The sequence below is a fragment of the Marmota flaviventris genome, chromosome 5 (genome assembly GCF_047511675.1).
Source record: "Marmota flaviventris isolate mMarFla1 chromosome 5, mMarFla1.hap1, whole genome shotgun sequence".
Taxonomy (NCBI): domain Eukaryota; kingdom Metazoa; phylum Chordata; class Mammalia; order Rodentia; family Sciuridae; genus Marmota; species Marmota flaviventris.
In genome coordinates this window covers 129799277-129812352 of record NC_092502.1, presented here as the reverse complement: position 1 = coordinate 129812352, position 13076 = coordinate 129799277, and the positions used below count along the sequence as shown (strand labels likewise).

The 13076-nt window shown below is 34.1% G+C and overlaps 1 protein-coding gene across 2 annotated transcripts in view; it reads right to left on the bottom strand.

The window, feature by feature from the left end:
• Positions 1-13076, bottom strand: part of Paip1 (poly(A) binding protein interacting protein 1) — a 28795-nt gene that overhangs the window by 1442 nt on the left and 14277 nt on the right. For both annotated transcript variants that reach the window (XM_027954408.2, XM_027954410.2), the window contains exons 5-10: positions 11355-11466; positions 8456-8581; positions 7411-7517; positions 6787-6904; positions 5867-5921; positions 1788-1881 (exon numbers count right to left, since the gene is read on the bottom strand). In XM_027954408.2, coding sequence (XP_027810209.2) covers positions 1788-1881; positions 5867-5921; positions 6787-6904; positions 7411-7517; positions 8456-8581; positions 11355-11466 — 612 coding nt within the window. The remainder of the gene's footprint in view (positions 1-1787; positions 1882-5866; positions 5922-6786; positions 6905-7410; positions 7518-8455; positions 8582-11354; positions 11467-13076) is intronic.

Sequence of the window (13076 nt, the reverse complement as noted above, 5' to 3'; positions counted from 1 at the left end):
GTCTTAAACTCCAAATTTATATTATCAACTTACACCTTATCATTAAACAAGTACACTTTAACTAGAAAATAATTTCAGATATGCCATTCACCTTTGGTGATGCTTTAATATTTCATGTCTGCTTAACACCAGGAAATATTATCCTTTCTATGGTTACATCTACTTAACATCAAAAAAGTGTTATTCCTGCTATGGTTGCTCCTAAAATGACTAGTTAGTCACACTTCCACTTACCTGGAAGTAGATTTCTATAATAGGAAGTTACTTTTTAGATCATCTATTGCAGATTTTCCCCCTCAATTATTAGAAAGTTTAAGGAACTCTTGCTTTTTAAGTATTTGGGGGAAGAGGAAGACATAAAGTGCCAATTAAGGACTTAATCTACTCATTCTTATTGAATTTCCATAGCCATCTTAAAAAGACAGATACTGCTATCATTTTAGTTTTTTAAATATTTGAAGAGACTTTAAAAGAGACACCCTGGGAAGTTTGTTGGCTATGTATATGGCAGGAATATAATTTGATTCAAGATCTTTTCCCTTTTCTATATCTTTGCTCCCCACCACATGATGCTGTCTACATTGCCCTCCCCCCCTATCTGCCAATAATCCCTTTTACCTTTACAAGTGTAACCAAAGTATTTTGCCAATGCTATCAACTGGTGATGAGTCATTATCTTTCAGATTCTTCCCCATTTCCAATACAAGGCTATGTGCTGAAACAACCATGAGTTCATTAGGGCAAACGAGCATGATGTTTACTGAATAAACTTCAGAGACTATCCTGAAGCCAATGCCAAAAATTGTTTTTACCATCCAGTGGTATGTCAAGCAGGACTAAGCCTTCCTAGTTCTGCCCAGATACTTAAATCCTTGTATTTTGACAATAAACCAGTATAAAAACATAGAGCAACATTATATTTCTAGATCCTAAATGACTATAATTAACATCACTAAAATGGAGGCAGTTCATTTTTTTTTTTTTAAACCAAGAACATACATGAGATGAGAAATTAGAAATATTAAAGCCAAACAAAACATCCCCTCCACCCACCACCTCCTGCTTCGGAAGAAAAAACCCTAAGTAGCTTGTCAAAATATACATGAACTGTTAACTGAGCTGGGAAAGTGGCAGGTGAAGAAACAGATATGAAAACTATAATTTATATCTCCCTGTCAGCCCAAATATTTCTATATAGTAATGTGTTTTCTTCACTTTTCATCTATCCTTTAAACAACTAAGATTTGAGCCTTTTACTATTGCCAGAAAGCTATCAAGTATATTAAATTTTCATTTAGTTGAAGGTACTATTATTCTTATCTTACAGATGGAGAATCAGGCAAAGAATCTGCCCAGACCTTACACTAAGTATTAAAGCTTCTTAAAATCTAGGTATAATAGAATCTTTTTTAAAAAGTCACACTCTAGTATACTATCATTTAAGTTTTTCCTTCTCAACTATAGATTTCCAAAATCAGTCTATGAGATTTCCACATGATTTCTGAATATTTTTAGTATACAAGAACCTCTATACAGTATAGTTAACACTATCAAATCAAGATGCTATTCTTGAGCTGGGGTTTGGCTCAATGGTAGAGCACTTGCCTAGAACGTGTGAGGCACTGGGCTTTATTCTCAGCACCGCAAATAATTAAAATAAAGGTCCATTGACAACTAAAAAAATATTTTTTAAAATGCTATTCTTTCATAATTTTTTAGTCTAATCTCCATCTAAAAATTAGCCACAGAAACTTCACAAAGAAAATCAGTAATTAAAGAGAACTTACGGATCACCACCCCCTGATAAATCTGTTCCATTTTCTTCATAATCTGGAAAAAAGTCCTCTCTTTCAAGTAATTCTTGATATTTCTCTTGGTAATCTATAAAACAACAGGAAAAAAACTAAATACTAAAAAAATAAATCATGAAATGACCAGCTACCTCTAAAAATTCTTTTTAACATTATGACTGATATTTAAACAGACAGAATATGAAAAATAGCTTTCATAAAACATATTCTAATTGGCTTGCTGTTATGGTTTGGATATAGGATATCCCTACTACAAACTCTTGTTAATGCAGGAAAATTAAGAAATAAATTTTAAGCTTACTAAAAATTGTAACATAATCAGCCCATCAGAGTTTGAGAATGGACAGATTGAGTGTGGTAACTGTGGGTAGAAGGGGTGTGCCTAGAGGAGGTGGGTTGCTGGGGGCATGTTCCAGAAGGGTCCATCTTCCCTGTGGCCCCTTTTTCTGCTTCTTGACCCTGTCATGAGTTGAGTAGCTTTCCTCTACTGGGCCCTTCCCTCATGATGTGTTGCCTCATTTCTCTTGGGCCCAGAGCAATGGAATTGGCCAAACATGGACTGAGACCTCACTAAAACCACAATCCTCAAATAAAACTTTTCCTTCTTTAAATTGTTCTTGTCAGGTATTTTGGTCACAGTGATGAAAAAGCTAACTACTAAACATTTGCTTTTGGGCTGGGGATGTGGCTCAAGCGGTAGCGCGCTCGCCTGGCGTGCGTGCGGCCTGGGTTCGATCCTCAGCACCACATACAAAACAAAGATGTTGTGTCCGCCGAAAACTAAAAAATAAATATTAAAAAATTATTAAAAAAAAAAAAAAACATTTGCTTTTGCCCCACAGCATGTTCATAAATCTTAATTATATACAATACTCCTCTAAATTTGGAAATCAAATCAGAGTACATTCATTTGATTTCCAAACCAGAGTACATTCCATAGTCAAGATGTACGCTATTTGCACTCTCTATGCTGCTTCCCCTTCAACAAAATAGTGGCTACATGACTATTTTGGAAGAACACTTTCTTCCATACTCCTATTATTCCTTCCTCCACACAGGAAAATTTCAATCAAATATTCCTAGCTTCCAGCTCCCTCTTTGTTCCTCCTCAAGAAAGTAAAGTAAGCTCTCTGGCTATCTGGTAATGGCAACTTGTTCAACCCAATAAGGCTCACCTACCAAAGGTTCTGAGTGTAGACGATTTTCTTTTCCCTTCCCTTACCAACCCAAAAAGGAAGCTACCTGGTGTAGGTTTCAGCTCTGCCAACTTTCACTAAGTCTGAGTCTCCCAAGGTGCTAGAGGTAACATAGCTACCAGCTGTTGCAGGCAGGTAGTTATTTGGTACCTTTTTAGATTAACGTGAATCTGTTGAGTCTTTGCCTCTGAATAATAAAATGGATTAATTTATTATAGCTAATTACCTTCAAATTAGTTTCTTATGAACAGAAGTCACTTCAAATTTTGAGAGGATACCATGTTTTTCCAAGGCTGTCAGTCTCTATAAAACTCATTCAGCTTCAAGAGTTGGTAATATTTTGACTTCAAATGTGGCAACTTAGAGACAATTTTAATCATAAAACCTTCCTGTTACAATGCTTGGAGGTACTAGATAAGACATTCTTTTAAGTATTATGGATACAATTACAAAGAAAAAAAAAAACCAAGCCACCAGATGACTAATGAAAAATAACTGAAAGCCATCCATAGCTAATACAGCTGCTACAGCAGGGAAGGTGACAGATGATTCGAATCTCAGAGACTAAGGAGCTTGGAAAGATGAGAAAACAAGGTCTTGGGTCCATGTGAAAAGGAAAATGAATCCATGTTCCACATTCACCAAACCCCAAACCCTCCAAGGGTTAATAGCTTAAACAAAAGATGGGAACAGGGAAAATAATTCAGTGGCAAAGATAGATAACAAGGAAGTTTGGATGTCAGTCTGGATTTGGAATGGGGACAGAGCACTCAAGAAACCGGTTTCCCCAGGAGTTCATAACAATGAGCCTATAACTCAAATTTCTGCTATCCATATAAAAAACTCTGCCAAACAAAAAGTTAACTTGTTCCATATCAGTAATATCCCTGTGGTTCCTGACAGAAGCCTATGTAAAAATCGTTTTGGATAAAGGTTCCTAAACTCTAAGCCACAGAGGTTTTTAATAAAGAAAAACAAAAGACAGTTAAATCACTAAAGCATTCATACAAAGCCATAATATATATAACTTAAAATAGTTTAGGGAAAAAGTGTGAACAGGACAAAAATGATAAAGTAAATTGAGTAAACTATTAACAAAAAAGTATGCCTGAGTAAAGAGTAGATGGATATTTTTGTGTAATTTTTACTTTTGCTACTTTTCTGTGAATTTGAAATAATTTCCAAATGAAAGTTTTAACAAAGACAATTAAGGATGAACTTTCAATAAAAATATTATGTAAGGCAACAATTTGTGTGAAAATCAAATAACAGAGTAAGACTAAAAAGAAAATAAAACAAAAATATGAAAACAAAAACAAGCTTAGACAGAATGAGAAAAAGGATTTGAAACTCCACGGTCAATGTAACTTGAAAAAAAATGCAAAAAAAATTTCAGTTTGAGAAAAATCACTATAAATCAGACAAACAGGTTAGACAAAGAACAAAGAATCAATGTGAATCTAGGTAACTGAAGATTAAGTGAAGAAACAAGATTTGTATTACCAGACATGGCAAACTTACGGCAAAATAAGAATAATTAAGGGTGTGGTATTGGTGTAGAAAGGGTACATAAGATGCACATGAACGAATGAGGTACACAGCGAAGAACAGAGAGACTTCTAACTAAAAGAGGAAGGATGATGACTAAATACTTGTTGGTGAGCAAGACTACAAAAATATTTAATTCTCACCATATCCCATATATAAATAGTAGCGAGGTAGGTGAAAGACATAAAAAGCAACAAGGCAAGACTTTTAAAAGAAAAATGGAATTTGAGAGTGGTTAAGAAAAACCACAGGAAGCACAAACAAGACATACAAAATAGAAAAGCAAATGCTATAAGAAGATAACTGAAACCCTCAGCCAAGATCATCTTTTTCTAAACTATATAAGGAATTACAAATCAGTAAGACAAATAATTAGAACAGAAACATGGGCAAAAAAGTACAAATAGTAAATTGTCAAAAGCGGAAATCAAAAGGTCAACAGAAAAATAAATTTAGTATGACTAGTCAGGAAATAAAATGACAGGATAGAAGATCATACAATCTGACAAAAATTAAAATCTGATTACAAATGTTGCCAAGGATAAGGGGCAGGAAACCTCAGGAGCTGCTGGTAGGATTATTAAATGGCATGATCACGTTGGAAAGCAATTTAGCAAGTAACTTAATTCCACTTCCTCACCCTAAATAAGAACTTCTTTGTGATAGAGGAACATTACAATCAATGCCTGCTATTCAGAGCAAACAGTAAAATCCCAACCATATATGACTAAATACTTGCTGCTTATAGTTTGAACCAAATAAAAGAAAATTCTCTTGCTCACCCTACAGCTCCATCTATCACTGTTAAAATTATCTTTCTATAAATGACCCTTTTCTGGAAGGGGAAGTATATACAGATTTAGATTTTAATTAACTTTGAATCACTATTAATAAAATCTGAAATTCTTAATATCTATAGTATTAACACATATAAGTTGCTGACTATGTAGTAAAATAGAACCATCTTTCCCTTCGACCCTATATCTTAAAGTTTAAGAGTATAAAAACAAAACACTAAGGAGAAATATGAAATAAAAATGGCTGCATTTAATTGAAGGATTTTTCTAATTCTTAACTGTTAAAGTAGAATGACCAGACACTATACAGTCAAATTTTCATTTGAAATGGTATGTGGTCAATATAAAATATAAAGAATATTCTATGTAAGATAAACCTTTACCCTAGTATTTGAGAGTACAGTGAAGTCATCAAAAAACTACAAATTTGTACTGGTGATGAATGGTTTTCTGTAATTTATTACTTTATCATAAAAAAAAAAAAAGAAGGCAAAAAATACGACAGACCACATACCTGGATCAGCTGCAGTGAAAGGAACACCATCAGATGTATAAAATGTCGGTTCATTCTAGGATGCATCAAAGTGATAAAAATATATAATCATTTTCAGAATTTTTTTAAATACCTTTATTTTATTTGTTTATTTATCTATTTGTATGTGGTGCTGGGAATCGAACCCAGTGCTTCATGCATGCTAGACAAGTGCTCTACCACTGAACCACAACCCAGCCCCATTTTTAGAGTTTTTAAAAGTATATTAATTAGTACAGAATGGCTGATGTTACTATCTGCACTTGATAATGCAAGAATAAGCAAAAAACCTTTCGCTTTTCAGCAGCCATTTCATTTCACTAGGAAAGTATAATTTTCAGATTTTTATTCTATTATGCCTTTATAGTTCTAACTTTGCAGTCTAATGTCCATCATATTCCTGGTGAATAATCTATTATGCATTGTGATTTTGTGTCAGTTCATTTTTAGCTGTGGTTCCCTCTGCCCTACCACAGCTTTAAGAATTTCTAAGACTGGGGTTGTAGGTATATTTCTCCTTAGCTGCATTATGTCTGGTCATAGTCAGAAGCTACAGGGCACCATTAGCCTGTAACTATTTTCACTTTATTTTACTTTACCACAACATATAAAATCTGAAATGCAGGACTTTGGCTGGTTTTTCTAGAAAAACTCCCGGCATCTCAAGGCTTGGACTTAAGCATAATCAATCTCCCTTTCCAATGGATAGACTTTTCTCTAATCCACCCTCTTTTCACTGGAGGATTTCCTCTCTTTATTTACCTAGCCTGTTGATTCCTATGTGATTCTAAGCTTGAGAAAAGTATTATTAGGAACTGAATTATTAGAAAAGCTTTACATAACTAACTTCCAAAACTGAATTCAAGCAGTAAGCAAAATTTAAAATATAAACACTGACATACCATAAAGTAGTTAGGATCATTTTCAGGTGTTGCTTCTCTGTATGTTGAAGTTGCATGGACTCTACCCCAGTTACTTGACCGGAGTTCAACAAGCTTCAAGAGCATCTGTTTTACATCTCTGCAGACAGAAGTTGAAAATGAGTTTAACGCATCCACCATTAAGTGCTGTCAGGTTCTAAAATACAGACTCATAAAACTTTATATCCTAAATTTACATATATACCCAATGCTTTATAATTTTCTAGACATTTCCTAAAAAGATATTTCATTTTTAATTTTTAGTTTTAGAACAGAGATTTGAAATTTGTCCCACCTAACTGACTATCTGGTTCTTAAAGGCAACAATTACCCTTTAAACATTTGGTCCTTTACTATGCTTGCAGTAGTTCTTTATGCAAATAAATTAAAGTCTTTTTTTTATTTTTCACTAGACTCATTTTTGGAAAACCTTAATTTTTTTTTTTTAAACCTAAGAGAACAAAAATGACTAATGAGAAGCCACTTGTACAATATGCCTTTGAAGAACTATTTGTGTAGATCAATCTGTAAAATTTCTATTACTTTGATGACATATAGCAGATTAAAAAGAAAAGGTAACTGAAATCTACTGGCTTCTTTTCCTACCTGCTACAGTTTGCATCTAGGACAACATTTTCAATTCTCTGAATAATTTCTTCCATATCAGTTTTTCCTTTTTCCTTCCAGGCATCTTCCAAAACTGATCCTGTCAACTAAAAAAGCAGAAGTCAATGAATTAAGGAATTTAATAGAATTTTTGTTTCATTTTAGTGATTATATTCTATTCCCTGTATTATCAGAGAGAGGCTATTACATTTTAATGAGCATGTCACTTTTTTAATTGTATAATACAGAGGTTTTGATTTAAAAACTCCATCAACAAAATAAATTGAGGATACAGAGACATAATTTACAGAAACTAATAAACAAATGATTGATAAACGTGAAAGAATGCTTAAATGCACTACTGATAGGAAAATGCAACGTAAAATGAGATTTTGTTTTTATTCTTCATCTATGACAAAAACCAAAACTTATTATATCTATCATTGTAACATGTAGAGAAAGAGGTATACTTGTTCACTATTGGTGGAAGTGCATTCTGATTCAATCATTCAAAAAGAAACTTTGGTGTTACTTGTAAATATAAAATACACATGTTCACTGACCCACCAAATGTGAAGGAATTTCACCTACAAAAATATATACACACATAAACACATGATTAAAGATATTCACCAGTACTACAGTGGTTAAACTATAAGTAACCCAATATTCATGTATATAAATATAATGGAATAATAGGGAGTTAATAATACAGTAAATCTGTATGCCACAGAAAGACCTAAGATCTTTCATTAAGTGGGAAAAAAAAGTCATAGAAAAATAAGATCTTTATTAGAGCATACAAACATGAGAAGGGAAGGAAAGGGACTTTACAGATGGGAATGGGGTGAAGAACTTCTATTTTCCACTTTTAAATCATGCTTCTTATTTATACAATAAATGCATCTTGTATGGTTCTTCCAACATATTGGAGAAAGTAAAATGTCAAAGTTCAGTTTTAAAAACAACCTTGAATTCATTTATGTACTACACATTCCCTTCTCTACATTATAAATGAGTAAACCAGTTAATTTTAGTAAAGTACCTTCAGTAATTTTACTGCACAAATTAAGTTGTCATCCATTGGATTAGAGAAGAGGGCATTCAGCAATTCTCGTAGACCAACCTGAAGGATATCTGCTCTTGTAACCTGTCCATTTGTTCCCTTGATCTTTCAGGACAAAAATAAAATTAAAAAAGCAACAATGCCCAAATATAATAGAAAACATAAATGGTCTAACAATTACATGTTGGCAAAATAAGTCTCTTAAATACAATAATCAGAGGAACACACTCTAGTTGTGTCCACAGAATTCATTATAATTACTCTATATGTAAATAAGACCTCTATATATAAAATTGAAAAACAGGTAAATTTTAATCCTGTTAATCACAAATATGACCAAGAAAATTTGATGTTACTGATTATACAGCATGCTTTAATTTAAGCTACAAACTTATCGATCACAAAACTTTTTTTTAAAATTATTTTTTAGTTGTAGTTGGACAAAATGCCTTTATTTTATTTATTTTTATGTAGTGCTGAGGATCGAACCCAGGGCCTCGCACATTCTAGGCGAGCACTCTACCACTGAGCCACAACCCCAGCCCTCACAAAACATTTTATTCCACTTCTTTATTCTGTTCTAGAATACTGTTTTGCATTAGCAGTATACATATCCATCTCATCTACTACAAGAATTTTAGATGCAGGTACTATGCCATATCTATACTCCCCACAGAATTAGCATCATTATTTCCACATAGGAAATGCTCAAAGGTATACTTAAAAAAGACTTGTAAGGAACATTTTAAACAGGTTCTCTTATTTTGGCTCATATAAAAATCAGACTGAGGGCTGGGATTGTGGCTCAGTTGTAGAGTGCTTGCCTAGCACGTGGCGAGGCCCTGGGTTTGGTCCTCAGCACCACATAAAAATAAATAAATAAAATAAAGATATTGTGTTCAACTACAACTAAAAAATAAAATATTTTTTAAAAATCAGGCTGAAAAAGAGTAAGGTATGAGATTTTTTAAAAAATTAAATCCTCCTTTGGTTAAAAAAAATGATAATAATAAATTAGGGACTGGACAGAGACTTTTAGATATCCTGAAGGAGATACACATTTGATAGCAGATTCATTTGTCTACTTATGTTTAAAATATTATGGTGTTTGCATTAAACTCTCAAATAAGGATTTAAGAATCTCTAAACCTGTTTCTTGGATTCAATTAAAAAATAAATCCAGACGGGTGTGGTAATGCACACCTATAATCCCAGTGGCTCACAAGACTGAAGCAGGAGGATGGAGAGTTCAAAGACAGCCTCAGCAAAAGTGAGGTGCTAAGCAACTCAGTGAAACACTGACTCTAAAGAAAATATAAAATAGGGCTAGAGATGTGGCTCAGGGGTTGAGTGCCCCTGAATTCAATCCCTGATACCCCAAAATAAATAAACAAATAAATCCATTACATAGCAAGATTCAACATTTGTCTACTAACAAGCATATCACCTAAATTTACAAAATTGTTCAATTATAGGCTTTGTACAAATGCAAGTTTTTTTGGCACTGGAAATTGAACCCAGAACAGTTATAATTACTCTATATGTAACACAACCCCAGCCCCTCATTTCACTTTTGATGAGCCACATCCCCAGCCCTTTTTATTTTTTTGATAGGGTCTCAAATTGCTAAACTGCTTAGGATCCAAGTTTTCTGAGGCTAACCTCGAACTTATGATACTCCTGTCTCAGCCTCCCAAGTTGCTGGGATTATACGCATGCACCACCACACCTGGCTACAACTGCATTTTTATATGGAAGAGAATATAAAAACGGGGGAAAATACTATTCTTGGGGCTGGGGACTGAGGAGATACTGATCAAATGGCACAAAATTTCAGTTACAAAGAAAGAGTTCAAGAGATCTGTCCTACAACATAGTAACTAATTTAACAATATATCATACTTAAAAACTGCTAAGAGTAGATTTGAAATGTTCTTACTGTAAGAAAGATACACAATTCATGTTAAATAGCTTGATTTAGTCACTCTCCAATATGTTTATATATACACATCAAAATATGTTATATACCATAAATATTTAATCTTTACTTAAAAACTTAAGAAAAATTTAAAAAAGAACTACTGTGGGTGAATCAGGGTGAAAAGTATAAATTCTCTCCTCTTCAATCAAAGCTTTGTGTTCAGGGTTGGGGATGTGGTTCAGTGGTAAAATGTCTGCCTGGTATGCACAAGGCTCTGGGTTGATCACCAGTACCACACACACACACAAAAAAAGGTATTGAAGTTTGGTGTTCTGCTGAGTAAGCTGCTTTGAGCTGTGTAAAGTAAACACACTAAGCATATTAGTATTTATGATGCAAGGACTCTCAGGTATGACCCTCTCTCAAAAGTCCAAGCACACATGTAAACAACTACAGCTTCCTAAAAATACAAAAGGACTTAAAAGCTCAGTAATTATTTTCCAACATCCTGCCCATAAGAAACAAATATTACAGTTGCTCCTTTAAAATACAGACATTGGGCTGGGGTTGTGGCTCAGTGGTATAGAGCACTTGCCTCGCCCTGGGTTTGATCCTCAACACCACATAAAAAATAAGTAAATAAAGGTACTGTGTCTATCTACAACTAAAAATATTTTAAAATAAAATATAGACATTACCATTGAGTAGGCACTGAAACGACTTGCTTTCCCACTCCCTCCTTTCATTTCACTTTTTAATATTTATTTTTATGTGGTGCTGAGGAACAAACCCAGCACCCATGCACGTGCTAGGCGAGCACTCTACCACTGAGCCACAATCTCAGCCCCTCATTTCACTTTGGATATTGTAAAAGTACAATATGAACAAAAAATTCTTATTGAGATCAATTTATATTTTCAGGTCTTATTAACACTTAAAAAAAAAAAATCATCTCACCTCCAAGTTAAGATAAAGTTCTCCCAGAAAGAGTACAAATGCATGAAATCGTTTTCGAGTCACTTCATCTCCTTTTGCAGCTTGATCTTTAACTTCATATTCAGTCCGACATCTAACAGAGACATATCTTTAATAATCTCACATTGTTTTGTCTTTTTAAGTAGCCAAACAAGATGACCATTGTTAGTTTGGTTGTCCACAACAACAGAGGCAAGCACAATGACCCAATGCCCTGATTTTCTCTAAAAGTGTTCCCTTCTATTGTAAGGACATTTATATTATCTTTTCAGACTAAGCCTCTCCCAGTTTTAAAAAATTACAAATAAAACTATCAGATAAATTTTTTGTTTGTTTTGTTTTTGTTTTTGTTTTGGGAGGGGGAAGAGTACTGGGAATTGAACCCAGGGGCACTTTGCCATGGAGCTACATACCCAATTCTTTTTACCTATTTTTGAGATAGGGTCTAAGTTTCTGAAGCTGGCTTCAAATTTTCAATCATCCTGCCTCAGCCTTCTGAGTTGCTATGGTTACAGGTATGTGCCATCATACCTGGCAGTTTGTAATACGTTTAAGCACTATAGGTTCCATAAGGTTCAGAGCATACTGGTGCCAAAAGGGGAAAGGGAAGCCTCATCTTATGTCTCATGGGGCTTACTGTTAAGAAAGCACTACTTTTATTTAAACTGTCTCAAGTTTTCTACTTTTTTGAATATAAGAACTTTGTAGTGGATCTTTCAAAACACAGATGGACTCTAAGCTAAAAAAAAATGAATTTTTAAGTTCACTATTTATTATTATTTTTTTTTACTTCCCATTATACACAGAGAAATATTCTAGGAAGAAAAACCTCTTCGGTTGAAATCACAAAATACAAAGCAATCTGTTTGGTCTTTATTTTCAATGGAAAATGAAGGTGTCAAATAGCCTTACACAGGTAACAAAAAGTACTGTTCCTGGAGCTTTTCATCCAGTTCCCACAGGCATCTAATTGGTCATGGTAAGCCTGTCACTGCTTTTCCAAGTGAATGAATACTAGTTATTGATACTAAAATGAACTGGATTTTTAAAAGTTTACCACTGTTAAAGACATAAGCCATTTGTTTTATAAAATTGATTTTGACAGCTGTTCTTTTACCGAAAAGGGAGACTGAATGGCTTTCATATAGTCAATTTATGTTTGCCTCCCCTTCCCCTGCTTTATTGAGCGGGGGCGGGGGGGGGATACTGGGGATTGAACTCAGGGGCACTCAGCCACTGAGTCACATCCCCAGCCCTATTTTGTATTTTATTTAGAGACAGGGTCTCACTGAGCTGCTTAGCGCCTCACTGTTGCTGAGGCTGGCTTTGTACTGGAGATCATCCTGTCTTAGCCTCCTAAGGCGCACCTGGCCTCCCCGACTTTTTTTTTTTTTTTTAAAAGCAAAATCAAAGAAATCCTGTCTTGCTTGGGCATATAAGCTATGCTAGGTTCACACTGTGATCAATTCCAATGCTTACAAACTATTATTAATTGAGCAGTATCTTCTGTTTTAGCCAAATATATTAGCTTCTCTCATACACTAAATTCCTCATTGGAAAAGTCGGAATGCTTACAGACGAAATGCTCTGGTTAATAATAAAAAACAATTAATGCTAACAGTTTTCCAAGCACCATATTAGCTACTTTTTTGTGTATTACAACTTTGTAATAAGAGTTTTGAAGAAACCAACTTTTTCTTTTGT